The sequence below is a fragment of the Elephantulus edwardii genome, unplaced genomic scaffold, assembly GCF_000299155.1.
Source record: "Elephantulus edwardii isolate Elephantulus edwardi_28Jun2011 unplaced genomic scaffold, EleEdw1.0 scaffold00279, whole genome shotgun sequence".
NCBI classification, from domain to species: domain Eukaryota; kingdom Metazoa; phylum Chordata; class Mammalia; order Macroscelidea; family Macroscelididae; genus Elephantulus; species Elephantulus edwardii.
In genome coordinates, this window is record NW_006400029.1 from 633,850 (window position 1) to 654,108 (window position 20,259).

At 36.8% G+C, this 20,259-nt stretch overlaps 1 protein-coding gene across 1 annotated transcript in view; it reads right to left on the reverse strand.

The window, feature by feature from the left end:
- ADAM18 (ADAM metallopeptidase domain 18) overlaps positions 1-20,259 on the reverse strand; it is a 121,708-nt gene that overhangs the window by 94,973 nt on the left and 6,476 nt on the right. Inside the window, exons 3-6 of the mRNA XM_006900302.1 lie at positions 20,042-20,118; positions 15,364-15,419; positions 5,360-5,438; positions 3,547-3,623 (exon numbers count right to left, since the gene is read on the reverse strand). Coding sequence (XP_006900364.1) covers positions 3,547-3,623; positions 5,360-5,438; positions 15,364-15,419; positions 20,042-20,118 — 289 coding nt within the window. The remainder of the gene's footprint in view (positions 1-3,546; positions 3,624-5,359; positions 5,439-15,363; positions 15,420-20,041; positions 20,119-20,259) is intronic.

Genomic DNA, 20,259 nt, shown 5'->3' on the forward strand with positions numbered 1-20,259 from the left:
ATTTGTTTGGCTTTACAATCAACACTCTTGGTACTAGCACCCAGGAAATTAGAAGACCAATTGCACTGGGAAAGTCTGCTGTTAAGAGACCTGTCTACAGTACTGAAGAGCACCAATATCAGTCTGGAGACTAAGGTGCGCGGAGACTAAGGTGCGCTTGATACAGGCCATGTTCTTTGCAATTACTTGCTATGCGTCAGAGAGCTGGGCAATCATTAGAGATGATAGAAGGAGAATTGATGCCTTTGAGTTGTGGTGCTGGAGAAGAGTATCGAATATACCATGGACTGCTAGGAGAACAAACAAGTTCATCCTGGAGAGGGTGAAGACACACTGCTCCTTGGAGGCAAGATTCAGAAGCTCTGTATTACATACTTTGGACATGTTGCAAGGTGGGATTAGTCCTTGGAGAGGGACGTCTCCTTGAGAGGGTCAAGGGACAGCATAGAAGAGGAAGACCCTCGATGAGATGGATTGATTCAGTCACTGGGATAATGGGGACAAGCATGTCAGAGACAATAATATTGGCAAGGGATAGGGCAGGGTTTAAGGCTGTTGTACACAGGGTAGCTATGAGTTGCAGGTGACTTGACAGCACTCAACAACAACAAATCCTCTAGTTGAAAGAGAACTTCAGCCGACCGTCCAGTGAATTTTCAGAGGCAGTGAATCACAAGAGAGGAGGATTTTTTTCCTCCTTTTTCTTCCATAGAGCAGCTGGTAGATTTGAACCACATGCTTTTGGGTCAGTAGAATAATTCCTTATCACTGGTATATAAATGCTATAAATCAGAAATCCAAAACAAAACAAGTAAGAAAAATTCTTTTTCCTGCTTTGAACTTTTCCTCTTCTCATAAATTTGACACTTCCAGTGACAGAAAACTCTTTACCTTTAGATTTGGATATCAAGAAAACCATCCATGAAGAATGCAAAAGATCATTACAAAGGCTGAAGAAGAAGAAAAGACCGAGATGGATGTCCGATGAGACTCTGAGTATTGCATTAGAGAGCCAAGAAGCCAAAGCTAAAGGAAGAAACCAAGAAATCAAAGAGCTGAACAGAAAATTTCAAAAGGCAGCTCAGGACGACAAAGCAAGATACTAAAATGAAATGTGCTCAGAGCTGGAGTCAGAAAATCAAAACTGCCGAAATTGATTGGGATTTCTTAAGCTGAAGGAGGTGAAAAACAAATTCAAGCCACGGATGGCAATACTTAAAGATAGTTTGGGTAGAGTGTTGAATGATCCAGGAAGTATAAAATGAAGATGGAAGGAGTACACAGAGTCACTGTATCAGAAGGAATTGGCTGACACAGAAGAATTTCATGAAATAACATGTGAGCAAGAACCTATGGTGATGAAAGAGGAAGTTCAAGTTGCTCTGAAGGAATTGGCAAAAAATAAGGCTCCAGGAGTTGATGGCATACCAACTGATTTATTTCAACAAACAGACACTGCCCTGGATGTGCTCACTAAGTTGTGCCAAGAAATCTGGAGGACAGCCAGCTGACCAACCGATTAGAAAAGATAGATATTTGTTCCCATTCCAAAGAAAGGTGACCCAAAAGAGTGTGGAAATTATCAAACAATATCATTGATGTCACATGCAAGCAAGATTCTGCTAAAAATGATCCAAAACAATTGGAGCAATATATTAAAAGAGAATGCTAGATGTGCAGGCTGGGTTTAGAAGAGGTCGTGGTACTAGGAATATTATAGCTAATGTTAGATGGTTCTTGGCAGAAAGCAGAGAATACCAGAGGAATGTCTATCTGTGTTTCACTGACTATGCAAAGGCTTTCGACTGTGTGGATCACAACAAGATATGGCTGACTCTGAGAAGAATGGGATTCCCAGAACATTTGGTTGTGCTAATGCGAAACCTATACTTGGACCAAGAGGCAGTCGTCAGAACAGAACGAGGAGACATTACATGGTTCAGAATCAAGAAGGGAGTATGTCAGGGATGTATTCTGTCTCCATACCTTTTCAATCTGTATGCAGAACAGATCATCCGAGACGCTGGGCTGTACGAGGAGGAATGTGGCATCAGGATTGGTGGAAGAGTCATCAACAACTTGCGTTATGCAGATGACATAGTCGTGTTTGCTGAAACTGAGGAGGACCTGAAGCACTTGCTACAAAAGGTCAAGGACTGCAGCCTTTAATATGTATTAAAGCTCAACATCAAGAAACAAAGATTCTCACCACTGGGCCAATTGGCAGCATCAGTATGGATGGTGAAGAGATTGAGATAGTTAACAGTTTTAGTTTACTTGGTCCCACAGTCAACATTCTTGGTACCAGCAGCCAAGAAATCAGGAGACGAATTGCATTGGGAAAGTCAGCTGTGAGGGACCTCTCAAGAGTACTGAAGAGCAATGATGTCAGGCTGGAGACTAAGGTGTGCCTGATGCAGGATATAGCTTTCGCAATTACATGCTATGCATCGGAGAGTTGGACAGTGACTAGGGATGATAGAGAATTGATTCCTTTGGGCTGTGGTGTTGGAGAAGAGCCCTAAACATCTCATGGACTGCCAAAAGATCAAACAAATGTCTTGGATAAGGTGCAACTGAAATGCTTTTTGGAGGTAAGGATGGTGAGGCTTCACCTCACACACTTTGGGCATGTTGCTATGAGGGACATCATGTTTAGGATGTTTAGGATCAGTGAAAGAGAGGAAGTACTTCAACCAGGTGGATTGACACAGTGACTGCTGGAATGGACTTTAGTGTGTCAGGAAGTGTCAAAAAGGCACTGGATAGTGTAGGGGTTAGTACTGTTGTTCACAGAGTTGTAAGATGGCTCTTAACAACATGTCTGGTACTGAGTTTCCCAAAACTCTACTGATATCAGTTACTAACACTAATGGATATTACATATAGATTATACAACAGTAGTGCTTAAGGAGATGTTTTAAAACTTAATTTCCTGAAGTTATTAATTTATATGCAATTCAACTAAACTAACTGACATCAAATTGGTTGTGGCTCATAGTGACCCTCCATTTTGGAGGCTGTAAATTTTAAGAAGTAGAGACTTCCTATCTTTCTCCAGAAGACCATTTGTAGATCCGTACCATCAGAAATGAGCAGCCATTGGATTAGCAATACAATGTATTAAGGACTAAGTAACCAGACATACTTCAGTCAGAATTACTTCAAGTGATTTACTTCACTTGAAAGGTTGCTTAGGTCCAGGACTTCCATTAATATAAATAGAAAGAATCATATTACAAAGAAAAGTTTTAGACTTGACTTTCACTTAAATCTTCTTATAATGGAGCTGTATTGACTAAGTAGTAAGGAGTTATGCTGTCAATTCAACGACATATGGTCAGAAGATACTATCTGTTCTGCTGGAGAAATATGGGCATCCTCCTAGTGTGGGATTTACTGCCTCTGAAATCCCACTGGAGGGTCAGTTATGAGTCAGTTCCAACTCAATAACAACATATTTCTAAGTGTCTATCAGTCACTAAGTTTCAAATTAAATTATATTCTAAGTTTTTGATCTGTTTACATCCCCTGAAATGCTATTACCTGAGTCCAGAACAGATGTTGAGTGTCACAACTGAATTTGGAAAATCTGCAACATATCCTCGGTAATGGCAGTTCATCTGAAAAACAGCATAGAGAGAAATACTTTCTGAGTAAAAAAGTATTGTCAAATACTGAAAGAGATTAAATGTATTAAGAGGATTGACAACAAGACTATGGTGTAAGAATTATTGAATGATTTTAAAGGAAAAAAATTGACAACTTTTACCATACCTAAAAATATTCTCTTGTACCTAGGTTTTGTCTTTGCACATGTTATATCTATCTATCTATCTATCTATCTATCTATCTATCTATCTATCTATTATCTATCTATCTATCTATCATCTATCTATCTATATTTATTTGTTTATATTTGTTTGTCAATAGTCAAATTGAAATAGTAGTCAGAATTACATGGAATAAAGTTTCTGCATCCAAAAGTCTACGTGGGACAAATACATAACAAAGAACATGAATAATATATTTTGAAAGGATTAGTATGAAACTGATTTCTATAAGATAAAGGCTAAAAATGTCCTAAATATAATGTTCTACACAAATAAGGGTTAGTCATACATTGTAAACAATTATATTAACCAATTATAATTAAGATAATCAAACAAAATGTCTACGAATATAAGAAAAAACGACTTGTGAAATCACTAAAAAAAAGTTTTTTAAAAGTTCCAAATGGCTATCTTTTCCAAACTGTTATGCCATTTTTCAAGTTTTAACTTCAATTATACCTCCTTTTTCAAACCTCTTACTCCCATTTAGGTGCTCTGTAATTCACTAAAAAGACTCAAAGAAACTAAAAAAAAATCTTCAGGGAAATTACTGACATGTTTGTGGATAGTATAGGCTGAAATACATGGCTGCAAAGGCTGGTGAAGAATGGGTCTGTCACTTCTAGTCTGTAGTTTTCAAAAGAAACTGGATCACTTGCTGCAATGTGCAGAACAACAACAACAACAACAACAAAAAGGTCCTTCCAAGGGCATTCTGTAATTCCTCTCAGCGCTTCTCTCATTGCATAGAAGACCTCAGGGCTGTAGACCACACTCCCAAGAGAACTAAACGTAGTGACTTGGATCGTAGCTCTTAGTAATGTAAAGGATTCAAGACACATCCCACCCCAATCCTGTCTCAATAACACAACAAATAACTCCAGAATTCACAAAGAAGCTAGAGTTTATAATATACCCCCACAGAAAAAAGAGGCTAGAGTTTATAATATACATACTCTTAAACAAAGAAAAAGAGGCTAGAGATTATAATACATTTATAACACATTGCAAAATGGAAGACTATGGCTAGAGGGCCATTTTACTTAATTCATTGTACCCCAAATATTGGTGATCTATTTTCTTTAATAGAGCAGCATACGATAATATGTGTCTTATTGTTGTTGTTTGGTGCCGTGGAGTTGCAGACGACTCATAGCGACCCTATGAACCAACGGCCTGAGCACTGTTCATACATAGAGTTTCCGGAGGCAAGCCATTTCGGAAGTGGATGCTGCTCCTGCTTCCAGGCTTGATTTAGTCGGAAAGCTCCAGCCAACACTGTCCACCATGGGTACCCATTACCACGGTTACCCGAGGGCTCTTTGGGCTTAAGGCCGCCTCCTGGCTCAAACCCTAGGCCCAGGCTCACTTGCCTCGCTCCCCGGGGACAGAGCAAACCTGCACGTCACACACATGCCCGGAAAAGCAGTTGACTGCAAAAAGCTTGCCACGATTCCTGCGTTCATACCACCATGCTCTATCTGGCAAGGAGAACTTCCCGAGACCCTAGGACAACAAAATCTCACCTTTAAATATGAAGATTCAGAATGCAAAGTGCCAGTTTCACCATTTGTGTAAACGAAAAAATTCTGAGGTAACAACGAACTAAGGAACACAAAAATAAAAAGCATTTGTTATGAATTTAATAGTGTAAATAATTAAAGAAATGTGAAACTTAGAAAATACACTTTAATAGAGCTATTTTAGTAAATATAACAAGGAAAATTCAAAGCAAAGAGTATATTAGTCAGAATTTTACTTTCTTACCATTGAAACTGACTCTACTATGATCAAATATTTATGTGCATGTCTGTATATGCCGTCATTCAACAGCTGTTGGTTAAGCATTTCCTATGTAACGAAACTTCTTCTAGGTGTTGTGATGGAACAGAAAGCAAATGAGCAATAATCCACATGGGATGGAATTTATACCACTAATATGATGAGCAAAAAGAAGTACTGTGGTGTTGCTGTAGGGTGGTTGAAAAATTTAGGTAGGTGGCATGGAAAAGTTCACTTAATTGGTCATTAAATATCTTCAAAACAAGTCAGGTGAATTTTTATCTTAAAAAAAAAATAGAAACTTTTAAAGCAGAAGTAGGATATATTGTGAAGATCCTGAGACAGAAACATTATTTGTATATGCAGAGAACAGTAACGGGTACATGAGTGAATTAAGAGAGAAAGAAGCAAGCCTAGAACAAATGTTAAACATATTGATCTGTTCAGTGAAAACTTGATAATTCAGATATGTACTCAGAGTCTCCTCAGAAGAAAGATACAGCAATCTACTTGTAAAAATTCAGCACTGAAAATTCTAGAGTATAATTCTATTATGAGTGACAAGGAATTGCCTTGAGTAGAAGTCTACACAGTAGTAATTATATTTGAGTTTTCATAAAATATTATGCTTCATAGCACATCAATCAGCTATGGGTTAGTTCCATCTTGACGGTACACAACAATAACAAAACAGCTATTGGAGAGTTTTGAGCAACTAAACGAGAGAATCAGACCAATATTTATGATGATATCAGATTGATGGATGTACTGAGGATAATCTGAAGGGACAAATTAGAAAAAGTAGAGATCAGATAAAATGTTATTAGTCATTAGTCACCCAGATAAGAGATAATGTGGCTTGAATGCCAATACTTTGAAAATAGAATAAATAGAATTCAATAACCCTTTTAAATGAGATAAAACAAAAATTTACAAGGGAAAAGATAAAAGTCACCAAAAATTGTTGTGAGAAACTAAAATAATTGTTATTACTTGGTACTAGAGAAATGATCAGAAATAATTTTGAATTTTTAGTATAAGAATTCTAGTAAGTAGCTCCAATTGTTGTTGTTAGGTGCCGTAGAGTCGAGTTTGACCCATAGTAACCCTGTATATAACAGATCTGAACCCTGTCTTATCCTGTGCCAATCTTACACCTTCTGACACTCTAGAGCTCCTTGTAGCAGTCACTGTGTCAATCCACCTGGTTGATGGTCTTCCTGTCTTTTGCCAATCCTCCATATTTCTAACCATGCTGTCCCTCTTCAAGGAATAGCCTCTCCACTTCCCAAACAACATGCCTCCAGAAACTCTATGAACTTTAATAAATGTCAATAGTTGTAGAGGGGCTTCAGGCCTTTTGTTCATAGGGTCACTATGAGTTGTGCTCAACTCAAAGGCACCACCAACAACAACAACCTAGCAACATGCTTGAAATTTGTGAATCAAAGCTTAATCATCTTTGCCTTCAAGGAGCACTCTTAATGAACTTTAACCAAGATATTTTTTTTTTTGCAGTCCATGTGATATTCTGTACTCTTCTCCAACACCATAGCTCAAAGGCATAAATTCTTCTTCTGTCATTCTTATTCAATGTTTAGCTCTCAGATGTATAGAAAATAATTGGAAGGATCATGGCCTGAATCATACACACTTTAGTCCTCAAACTTACATCATGTTCCTCAATAATTTGGAGAGGTCCCTGACTGTAGACTTTCCTAGTGCAATATGTCCCCTGATTTCCTGACTGCTGGTACCAAGGGTATGGTTTGTAGATCCAAGAAATATGAAGTTGAAAGTTTAATCTTTTCTCCACCTATCATGATGTTGCATATAGGTCCTGTGACAAGAATTTTTGTTTTCTTGATGTTAAGATGTAATCCATATTGAAGGCTGTAGCCTTTGGTCTTCTGCAGCAAGTGCTTCAAGTTCTCCTCACTTTCAGCAAGCTCAGTTGAATTATCTTCATAATGCAGATTATTGATGAGTCTTCTTCAGATCCTGATGCCATATTCTTCTTTGAATCCAGATTTTCAAATAATTTGTTCAGTTTACAGATTAAATAGTTATGGAGAAAAGACACAACCATGACTCAAACTTTCTTAATATTTTGTATAATCAAGTGTCAACTGATTAAATAAATATGAGGCTCACTGGAAAGATATATAGTATCTATATACATTTTGACTTAACACATAGAAAGAATTTTGTGACATAATTGATAAATTGATAAATAACTAGGTAGGGAGGAAGGCAGGACGCAAGTATAACACACTAACTGTTGTTGTCGTTATGTGTCATTGACTTGCCTGTGACTCATAGTGATCCTATGTACAACAGGCCTACCCACTGTGCCAATCTCATTGTCTCCAACACACCTACCCCCATTACACCAGTCACTGAATCAATCCATCTCATCGAAGGTCTTCCTGTCCTGCAGTGTCCCTCCTCTACCCTCCCAGCATGAAGTACTATAAACTTCAAAGCTAGGAAAGGTGAGAAAGAATTAGTAAAGAGGACTGGAAAGGAGCAAGTACAAGAATTAAGACAACTATGTGTGGCATTCTGGTAAAAGCAATAAATTATTTTAAGGAAGAGAGAATAAAAAGTAATCAGCTATGGCAAAAATGTTACTTAGTTGAGAAAAAAATGAAGATAAATAACCATCGCATTTAGAGACATAAAGTTTGATAGATTTGTAAGGAGACAAAATAAGTTTGCTTATCAATAATTAAGAACAGTAATTAAATAAATGGCAATAATTTTATCAAATCTGTTAAACTTCAAAGATGTGTCATGGTTTGCTGTTGTCATAGGACTTTGAGTCCACCATGACTCATAGCTACCCTATGAACAACAGATCTGAACCTTGTCCTATCCTGCACCATCCTCAAGACCTCTGATAAGCTTGAGCCCTAAGTCACTCTATTTTGTTGAGGGTATTCCTCTTTTACTCCATCCCTCTACATTTCACAGCACAATGTCTCTTTCCTAGGACTTAGCCCTCCTAACAGCATGTTGGTATTCTTGTTGATTGCCTTTGAGTTGAGCACAACTCATAGTGCTCCTATGAACAAAAGGCCTGAAGTCCCTCTACAACTATCCACATTTATCAAAGTTCACAGATTTCCCAGATGCATGTGGTTTATGAAGTGGGTGCCAACAACTCCTGCTGCTCTGTGGTAGAAAGATAGGCAGTCTCCTCCCATGCAATTGACTGCCTCTGAAAACCCACCAGAGCTACATAATTACAACCGCCACCATGACCATCATAAAAACAATGTAACAGCATGTAGAAAGTATGTAATATAGAGCTTTACCATCTTTGCCTATAGGGGGAAGCTTGCTTGCACTTCCTCCAAGGCAGACTTACTCATTGCTTTAGCAGTCCATGGGATATTCAATACTATTCAGTACAATTCAAAGGCTTTGATCCTTTTCTGCTATCCATATTCAATATCTGACTTTAAGATGATTAAGAAGCAATTGGAAAGACCAAGGCTTGGATCAGGTACACCTTAGTCATCAAACTGACACCATGGCTCTTTAGCACTTTGGAAAGGTTCTTGACAGCAGATTTTCTCAGTGCAATATGCTTTTTGATTTCTTGACTGCTGTTACCAACAGCTTGATTGTGGATCCAAGCAGAATAAAATCATGAACAACTTCTATCTTTTCTCCATGTATCATGTTTTGACTATTGATCCAGAGATGAGGATTTTGTTTACTTGATATTGAGATGTAACATAAGTTGAAGACTGTATCTTTGATCTTCTGCAGCAAGTATTTCAATTCCTTTTCTCTTTCTTCAAGGAAGGTTGTGTCATATACATAACATAGGTTGCTGATGAGTCTTCCTCCAATCCTGATGCAACATTCTTCATCATATAACCCAGTTTCTTGAATGATTTACTCAGACTTTAGATTGGATAATTCTGGAGAAAAGATACCACTCTGACACATACTTTTCCTAATTTTAAATCATGCTGTATTATCTTGTTTTGTCTGGATAACTGTTTCTTGTATTAGACATAGATTTTGCATAATCAAGGAGGGATTCTCAGATTCCTACTCTTCTCAATGCTATCCATAATTTGTTTTGATAGATATAAGATTAACAATGATACTCCATTTCACATCCTCTTAACTCAGCTTGAGTTCTTGGCAGTGTCCTGTCATTGTGTTGTTCCAGCAGTTTTAACAATGTTCATTAAGATTTTACTTGCACGTGATAGTAATGATAAGAGTTTGATCATTCCTATATTCTGTTGGATTTTCTTTTTTTGAAATAGCAACAAATCTGGATATCTGCCAGTCAATTGACCAGGTAACTGTCTTCCAAATTTCTTAGCATAGAATAGTGAGCAAGCCTAGGGTTGCATCTGTTTGCTTGAAACATGTTAGCTTGTATTCCATCAGTATATACTCAGGGAGGTACAAAATAAAATACAATTTTATTATATTTATATAGTATATATTACATTATATTTATTACATATTGAGAAAAGAAAAATTTGAAATCAGAAATTGTTTTCTTAGTCTATGCTCTATGTTAATTGGTGATTGGAATGCAAAAGTTGGAAACAATAAAAAAGGAAGAGTAATTAGAAAGTATAGACTTAGTGACAAAACAGAGACCACAAAGAGAATGATCAAATTTTGTGCATTTAATGATTTAGTAATTGCATATACCCTTTTAAAAGAACAAGTGATGACTTTACACAAGGACCTCACCAGATAGACCATATATGAATCAGATTTACTGTCTGAAATTCCCTGCTTTCAGCTAAGATCCAGCTACCATTAGCTGCAATATCCCTAGTACCACGACCCCTTCTAAACCCAGCCTGGACTTCTGGCAGTTCTTGCTGATGTACTCTTCCAGTCCTTTTTGGATAATCTTCAGGAGAATTTTGCTTGCATGTGAAATCAATGACATTGTTCCATAGTTTCCACACTCTGTTGGGTCATTCTTCTTTGGAATGGGAACAAATATAGATCTCTTCCAGTCAGTTGGCCAGGTGGTTGTTCTCCAGATTTCTTGGCACAACTTGGTGAGCACATCCAGGGCAGCATCTGTTACCTGAAATACGTCAATTGGTATACCATACTATAACGAAAAGTGCAGAGAGCTGGAGTCAGAAAATCAAATGAGCCAAACTCGCTCAGCATTTCTTAAACTGAAGGAGTTGAAAAACAAATTCAAGCTACGGGTGGCAATACTTAGGAATACTTGGAGTACAATGTTAAATGATCCAGGAAGTATCAAAAGAAGATGGAAGGAGTACACAGAGTCACTGTATCAGAAGGAATTGCCTGACACAGAGGAATTTCATGAAATAACATATGAGCAAGAGCCCACGGTGATGAAGGAGGAAGGTGAAGTTGCTCCGAAGAAATTAGCAAAAAACAAGGCTCCGATTGATTTATTTCAACAAACAGACACTACTCTGCTCAAAACAACTGTGAGATATCATCTCACCCCAGTAACAACAGCAAAATTCAACAGAGCAGCAAACAACAAATGCAGACAAGGTTGGGGAACCTGGAACCCTTATTCACTGTTGGTGGAAGTGTAAAATGATCCAACCACTATGGAAGTCAGTATGGCACTTTCTCAAAAAGTTGGAAATAGAAATACCATTTGACCCACCAATTCCACTATAGGGAATATACCATGAAGAAACCAGAACTGCCACAGGAGCATACATATGTATGTTCATGTTTATTGCCACATTGGTCACAGTAGCAAAGAAATGGAAATAACCCAATGAAATACTATGAAGCACTGAAAAATAAGGCACTCATGAAATATCAAACAGAATGGGTGACCCTGGAGGACATTATGTTGAGTGAAATATCTCAGTCAGAAAAGGATAAATAGTGCATAATGCCACTGTTATAAAACAAGACTAGATGGGTATTGAGGGAAACTAAGAAAAGAGGAGATATATAATATATACTGCACTGAAACAGATGAGGGAAAGGACTGTTTAAAAGGAATATATGATGAGGTATTATTTACACAACAATAGTCTAGAATATGAGCTGCATAGTAAAGTAGACTGTGGTGGGAGTGGGGAATTATAAAACAATGAAAGATTTTTTTCCCCCTCAAAGAGAAAAATGAACTGGGGTGGGAAGGGCGGTAAATGTGCAACAATGAATTAATGAAATCCAACTTATCTATAAGTGTTCATTAAAATCTCAATTAAAAAAAGAATATTATAATACCAGAGAAACAACATAAGAGACAACAACAACAAGCATATCAGTGCAAATCAATGGTGGAGAAATGGTAGCAGCAGAGGCAGCCAAATCAAGAGATCATCAAAAGAAGAGCTGTGGGTACCCAGACCACAGAGCAAGAATGTTGAGTGCATTTGAGTAAGGAGGTATATTAGTGGAATAGGAGTCTTTGGACATATGTCAAAGAGCTAAAGCTGAGTACTTTTGGGCCTAGGCTTGTTTAAGTGTATGCTTTTGGTGTCACTTAAAAGGCAGAGCTTAAAGTACTCTGCAACACTTGCCCAGGCCTAAGGCCAAGGTTCAAAGAGACTTTCTCTTCAACCACAGCTAAGGAGAGAGGCTTTCCTAATTATGAATTATATCCTGAGTAGTAACCAATCCTGAACTGCAACAAGTTACTTCCCTAATAAACCCCATAATCATGAATATTGTCTGCAAGGTCTGTGTGGCAATTTCAATAATTTAGCAAACTCACTAGAGAAGTAATGAGTGCTATGGAAAGGAAAGTTGGTGTTACAACTAATTGATAGAAGGTTGGGAGGATATCACAGGAATTAGCTTTGGCCTGTTGTGGCTGATGGAGACTTTTCCTTCCTGTGATGTTAGAGAGAAGGAATCCTGGTGACAGTAGATTAAATGTGCTGTTAATGCAAATATCAGCAGTTCAAACTCACCAGTTATTCTCTGGGAGAAGGATGAGGCTCTCTCCTCCCATTAAGATTTACAATCTCAAAAACTTGATGGAGGGTCATCAAGAGTTGGAACTGACTCTCCAGTGGTGGATTTGGTTTTGGTGCTGTTAGAAGAGGTCAGATGACATAGCTGCCTGTATGCCCATGCCGTTTTTACACACTCTCATAATAAAATGAATATGAAATTAAAAAAGGAGGAAGGGTAATATTACGTTGGGGGAATCTGGTAGATATCACATCCATCAATGATCACCAGTAAAAGGACAAAGGGAAATTACCTGGTAATCCTAAAATACCCATAAAGGTAAAATACCATGGTATCATTTCCGTAATATTCCTGCCAAAGATGCACAGCCTAAATTTTATCATAAAGGACCCTTAGACAGACACAGGCTAGGCATATTAGCCAGATAACAGGTCTATAATCTTGAAAGCTCTATTGGCTATGAAAATAAGAGGATACTTTCCAACCTGAAGGGGAATTGGAAAATAGGACAAAGAAATACTACTGGATCCCTCTGCTTAGAAGACACTCCTGAGGCAATTATTTTCGCTTGATGTCTGTAGGCTGGCTGCTAGTAATGTATCAATATCAATTTTCTAATTTGTATGTATTCTATGGACATTTAAGAGAGTCTTTGTTTGTGAGAAAACATATAATGGAGTTAGAGGATGATAGGGTATCATGCCTGCAACTTGCTTTCAAATGGTTCAGGGAATAAATTATTTTAACTATTATGGTAATTTATGTAGGATTAAATTATTTCCAAATAAAAAGAGGAAAGTCCATTGTGACTTATAATATTAAAACAATAGGAAACGTTTTTATTTCCTGTAAAACAAAACAAAACAAAACCAAAAAAACCAAGAGCCCATTACAGCAGTCATTGTATCAACCCACCTAGTTGAGGGTTTTTCTTTCCTTCCCTTCCCAGCACCACGTCCTTCTCCAAGGAATAGCACATCCTACAGTATGTCCAAAGTATGTTAGGCAACATTCTTGCCTCTAAAGAGCACTCAGTTACACTATCTTCAAGACTTATCTATTCGTTTTCTTGGACGTCCATGGTATGTTCAGTGCTCTTTTCTAACACCGCAGCTCAAAGGATCCAATTCTTTTTTCTATCATCTATATTCATTGTCCAGGTCTGGAATGCATATCTAGTAATCAGAAAAACTATGGCCTGAATCAGATGCACCTTAGTCCTCAAACTGACAGCACGACTCCTCAATAATTTGGAAAGGTCCCTAACTGCAGCTTTTCCAAGTGCAATGCGTCTCCTAATTTCCTGACTGCTTCTATCAAGGGTATTAATTGTAGATCCAAGTAAGATGAAGCTGTTGACAGTTTCAATCTCCTCTCCAACCATCATGACACTGCCTATTGGTCTAATGGTAAGAATCTTTGTTTTCTTGATATTGAGATGTAATCCATACTAAAGGCTGCATTCCTCGATCTTCTGCAAGAAGTGCCTCAAGTCCTCCTGACCTTCACCAAGCAAGGTTGTATTATCTGTATAATGCCGGTTATTGATGAGTTTCCTTCCCTCCAATACTGATGCCACATTCTCCTCATACAGTCCAGCCTCTTGGATCATGTGCTCAGCATATAGATTGAACAGGTATGGAGAGAGAATGCAACCCCGACACACTCCCTTCCCAATTCCAAACCATGCAGTACTCCCTTGCTCCATTCGTACAACAGCCTCCTGATTAAGATATAGGTTTCACATGAGCACAATCAAGTGCTCTGGGATTGTTGCTGTTGTTAGGTGTCATTGAGTCATAGACTACTCATAGCGACCCTATGAATGAAAGGCCTGAGCACTGTTCGTACATAGAGTTTCCGGAGGCAAGCCATTTCGGAAGTGGATCCCACTCCTGCTTCTAGGCTCTGGGATTAGGGAAGCTCAATAACAGCAGTCAAACCACGCCAGGTGCTGATGGTGGAAAAGACCATTAAGCATGTGCAAGCTCAAACTGAAGCTGAAGAAAATGAAAACAAACCACAGGAAGCAAACTATGACCTTGAGTCTATCCCACAACATTATGTTGTTGTTGTCATTGTTGTTGCTAAGTGTCATCAAGTCATTGTGACTCATAATGACTCTGTGTACAACATCTCTCAATCTGGTTCTATCCTGACCCACCCTCATTGTCTCTGGAACACTCATTTCCCTAGTCACTTAATCAATTCACTCATCAGATTAATAAAATTATTATTAAAATTATTATTTTAAATTGTTGTATACTTGAAATTGGTGGCTTTTATCATGTTATATGTAAAGTTATCACAGAAAGAAATATTAAACCACCAATAAATCTCCTGCTGAATTTCCCATCAATTACAACTTGATGTATTGTTTTTGTTGTCATGTATCATTAAGTCAACCATGACTCATAGAGACCCTACAAACAATGGAACCTTGTCTTTCTTACACCATCCTCAAGAGTTTTAACATGTTACAGCCCATTGTTACCATCACTGTGGCAATCCATCTTGTTAAATGGTTGACTTATTTTAACATCACATCCCACATACCTAATGTATAACTTGTGGCATAGCATATACTCAATAGGAAGTATATATATATATATATATATATATATACTTTGCTTAGAAAATAAGCTGAACAACAAAAATGTAAACATCTTATGGATCTTGCATTTAATATATTATGAATCTGAAAATGAAAAAAATAATTTATAACAACCTGTCTATAACATATTGAATTTCTGAATTTAAATTATGTATGAAGTGTTAAAAAAAGAAAATCTAAGCTTTAAGAGAGGAATTTATAGCTTACTGTTTTTCTAGATGCAGAGTGTATGACTTCCCATCCATTGTAATGTCATAAATCACCTAAAAGATCATCAATAAAGATAATAAATTAGAAGTGTGTAAGTAAAACTTTCTTTTTTATCCAATGAGAAATGTGTATAACAAAATTAATACAATAAAACAATAGTCATTTTAAAACATGTCAAGGACCTCTCCAGAGTATTGAAGAGCAACAACGTCAGTCTGGAGACTAAGGTGCACCTGATCCAGGCTATCATCTTTGCAATTATTTACAAAAAGCAGGACAATAACTAGGGATGACAGAAGGAGAATCGATGTTTTTGAGCTGTGGTGCTGTACAATGGTACCAAATATACTATGGACTGCTAGGACAACAAACAGTTTCATCCTGGAGAGGGTTAAACCAGGCTGCTCCTTGAAGGCAAGGATTCTGAAGCTCCGTCAGACACACTTTGAGCATGTTGCAAGGTGGGACCAGTCCTTGGAGAGGAACATCATGTTTGGGAGGGTGGAGGAACAGTGCAAAAGAGGAAGACACTTAAAGAGGTGGATTGACTCAGTGACTGAAGTAATGGGGGTAGGTGTGTCAGAGGCAGTAAGGTTGGGTCAGGATAGAGCAGGGTTCAGAGGTGTTGCACACATATGGTCACTATGAGTCACAAGCAACTTTACTATCAGTCACAAGTCGAACTTGACAACAATAACAACATACATAAACATTCACACATACATTTCATCACTTTACAACCAACACACATCACATAATTTGTGAGGAAAAAGAAACTGGAGGTAAAATCAAAGTAGGCAAAAAGAATGCCACAGCACCAGATGTGAGTTCCAATATATTGTTATTATGTATTGTTAAGTCAGAACCTACTCATCGTGGCCCCTTCAGTGGATTATCAGAGACAGTAAGTCACACATAAAGAGATTGCCCATGTTTCCCCAGCAGTGGATTTGAACTGTTTGTCTTCTGGTTGGCAGCACAGCTCCTTACCATGAGTAAAAATAACACTCAGCATCAGTGGTGGCATCCAGAAACAGAAAGTGACTGCCATTTTACAGGTTGAATAACTGAACTACTTCAGCAAATGCTTACAGACATCCATCAAATCTGCAATTTCATCTCAAAATAAGTTAATTTTAAAAAATTAAATTAAGAAAGGTCAGAGTTTGAAATCTCCTTCATCGCCCCCAGCCATATATTCAAGCCTTTATTATACTGGAATGTCTAATTATTATGATTGAAATGGAAATGTTGTGCACATCTTTAAAAATCAAAACCAAACACAAAAGAGAAAAGAAAGAGAGTGAGAGGTTTAAAAATGGATTGTACAATTTGATGGGGGAGGGGGGTGTGTGTGTGAAGGCAATGGAAAGAATTGGTTCAAATTTGTATTTGAATTTTGTAAATAAATTAGCAGAGAAAAAAATGGAGTTTCTACCCTAAGATACAGGGAGCTCTGCTGGCCTAGTGGGTAAAGAATTGTATTGCCCACCTAAATGCGTGCGGTTTGAATCCACTAGATGCTCTGAGGGAAAAAGATGAACAGTCTCCTCCCTTGAGATTGATAGTCTCTGAAAACCTACTTCAGGGTTGACTATGGATAAATTAAGAACACATTATTACTGGGGAGAAAAATAACTTCAAAGGTGGTTACAAGGATTCAGAATCAATACTTAGAAATGTAGGTAAGTACTGGAGATTTAACGAACACTCCATGGACCGTCAAAGAACAAACAGATATGTCTTGGAAAAGGTACAGCCAGAGTGTTCTGTGGAAACAAGGATAGAAAAAGCTTCATATTTTGTACTTTGGACATGTAACAAGATGTAGGTATTCCTTGGAAAAGGACATCATGCTTGGAAAAATGGAGGGTCATTGAGGAGAGGAAGATCTCTAGCGAGATGGATTGACACAGTGACTTCAGCAATGGATTCTACTGCATCAGAGATGATGAAGATAGCACAGGATAGAGCAGAGTTAGGCGAGCTGTCCAATGGATGGCTTTGAGTCATACTTGACTTGATGGCACCTAACAACAACAACAATTGGATATTTTTTATGTTATGTGCTGTTGAGTTGGAACCAACTCATAGCTGAACTTGCAGCAGGTGTTTAGAGGTATTAAATTGTGAAGAAGATTGACCATCTTTCTATTGCAAAGTATACACATACTGTAGTCAAAACATTTCATTTTTTGTGGTGTAGTTGCTATGCGTTTCATAACAAATAGTATGAAATTAAAAGCTTAATGCCCAATCATAATTCAGAAAAAGAGCATAAAATAATTTTCTATCAAGTATCTAATCTTTTGTGACAGATATTTCACTCAATATCACTACTGTTATAAAACAGGACAAATATGGGGGGATGATGACAGTATGGGTAAGGGATATTTTACGAAAACTTCATTAGAACAGATGAGTGAAAGAACTGTAGAAAAGGAATATATGACCATGCTTTATATGTATGAGAATAATCTGGAACAAAGGGTGTGTTGCAGGGTAGGCTGTCGGAGAGAGAGAAAATGTTCAACAGTGAATTAAAAAATATAAACAAGTAAAGATACTAGAACTAATAAATGGATTCAACACATAATAATAATAATAATAATAACAAAACCCCAAAATAACTGTTCTATGAAGAACTTTTCAATGTAAGACTATAGTGGAGCTAAAGTCATAAGTAAACTAAGAAATATAGCTTTCATACTTTAAATTTTCAACTTCTTTCTTAAAGAAAAAAAAAACCACCTGAAAACAATGATTCAAATACTAAATGATATTGGTAGATCAAAGTACTTAAAAGAAAGGTCAATAGCTCAAATCCACTAGCTGAGCTGCCTCTCTTTTAGGCCTATGTCTAGTAGTGGGATGGCTGGATCATATGACATTTTTATGCACACTTATTTTATTGAAGCATTATGCACAAAAACAAAGAACTGGAAATAATCCAAATGTCCATCAGCAAACAAATGGATAGGGAAAATGAAGCACATTAACAGGCAACACTGAAAAACAACAAAGAACTTGTGAAACACTATATAACATGCATGGATCTAGAAGACATTCATTATGCTGAATGAAGTCAGTCACAAGAGGATAAATAATGTATAAGAGCACTGTTAAAAAAGCTAAAGAAAGGTTTGCACACACAGAGGGAATCAATCTAATATTGTTAACAGGGAAGCTGGGGTAGAAGGGGCAAACAGAAAATGAATTAATAGACAAAAACACTAAGATGGGTGAAGGGAAAAGGTATATGGAATGAAAGGATGATCAGACAGTGTAGATATTAAAACTAATGTTATAATAACTAAAGTTATGGAGCAAAATATGTTTGGGACGATTGATTGATAAGACAGTATATTTTCCAACTCTCACTCAAATTGAAGTTTTAAAAATCCAGCAGCTACTTCATGTATGAAAGACAGGCAGTCTCATTATGATTGACAGTCTCAGGAACTAGATGGTGAGATTGACAGAATGACAATGGTTTGGAGTTTTATATGCATTATTTTACTATGATTTCCAAATATAATCTCATATGTTTTATTTTTATTATAATTTCTCAATATAAAACATAATAATGTTCAATTTCACTGCTGTGTTCCAAGATTTTCTTTTACTATTTATTTTTTAATACTGGTTTACTTACAAAGTTCATATACATTGTTTTTCACATCGGATTTTCCCCCTTTCCTTTTAATTTAATATTTAATATTTAATATTTAATAGGGAGTCCTGGTGGAGTGTTGTTGGTTTTGGGTGGTTGGTTGTGTTTTTTTTTCTTTTTCAGTGATTTTTTTCAAAAATTTCTCCTTCAGTCTGAGAAAATACTTTCTCACTATTTTGATCATATGATCTTAAAACTTTTATTGTTTATTGTTACCTCAAAGATGAGCTATGGTAGCCTAGTAGCAAAAAGCTTCTCTGCAATCCCAAAGTCATGGAGTTTGAAGCCACCAGCTGCCTCAAACTGAAGGATCAGGAGAAGGATGGACAATCTTCTCCCTTGCACTTAACCTGCCTCTGAAAATCCACTGTAGGGTCAGCTATAGGTTGGTTCTGACTCAATGGCACATAGCAACAACAACAACAATAATATAATGTAAATATTACAAGCATGCTAACTTTAAAATGTTTTTATTTTGGACAGCATCCTAGATTATTCTGCAATAGTTTTTCTATGTAGAATTTTTTAACGTCTTTCCCCAGTTAATATTCTTTTCACTAAAAACTTTTTCTCTGTACATAATCAAATCAATTGAACATTTTTATATTTTCATTTTTAGTCTCCATTTCTAATTTTAGGAAATTTCTTCTAAATTTTATACTTTCAGGTCAAATTTGATAGTTTAATTTTTAGTCAAGATCAATTGAACTCTAAAAAATTTTATGACATTAAATCTGGAATATTGTCACTCTTATTTCATAATAAAGTTTTTCTATGATTATTTATATACATCCATTAATTTAGAAAATTCAAGAAAATGTTAAAGAGGACATGAAAGTGAATGAGAGGGTTAAAAGAAGAATTAAAAGAGAGATGTGGAAAAGGATCAAAGCACAATTAAAATGTCTTGCTTTGCAAGCAATGTTCTCACAATACAAAGAAAGGGAGATAATTACATATTAATCAGTCAAACTATTTTTTTTTAAAATCGTGCTCAATTACATGCTTCTCTGACTCTTCACTCTCGTTTGAGCTTATCTTCTGTGGAACTGTGACATACAAGAGTATTTTCTCAGAATCTGCAATAAGAAAATGGTTTTATTTTTTTCAGTTTTGTTTTCCACCAAAACCCATCTATGCCCAGACTGAGTTTCACAACTGTCAGTCTAGGGGTGGGGTCCTACTCTCATAAAAAATATTTCACTTTTATATAAATTTAT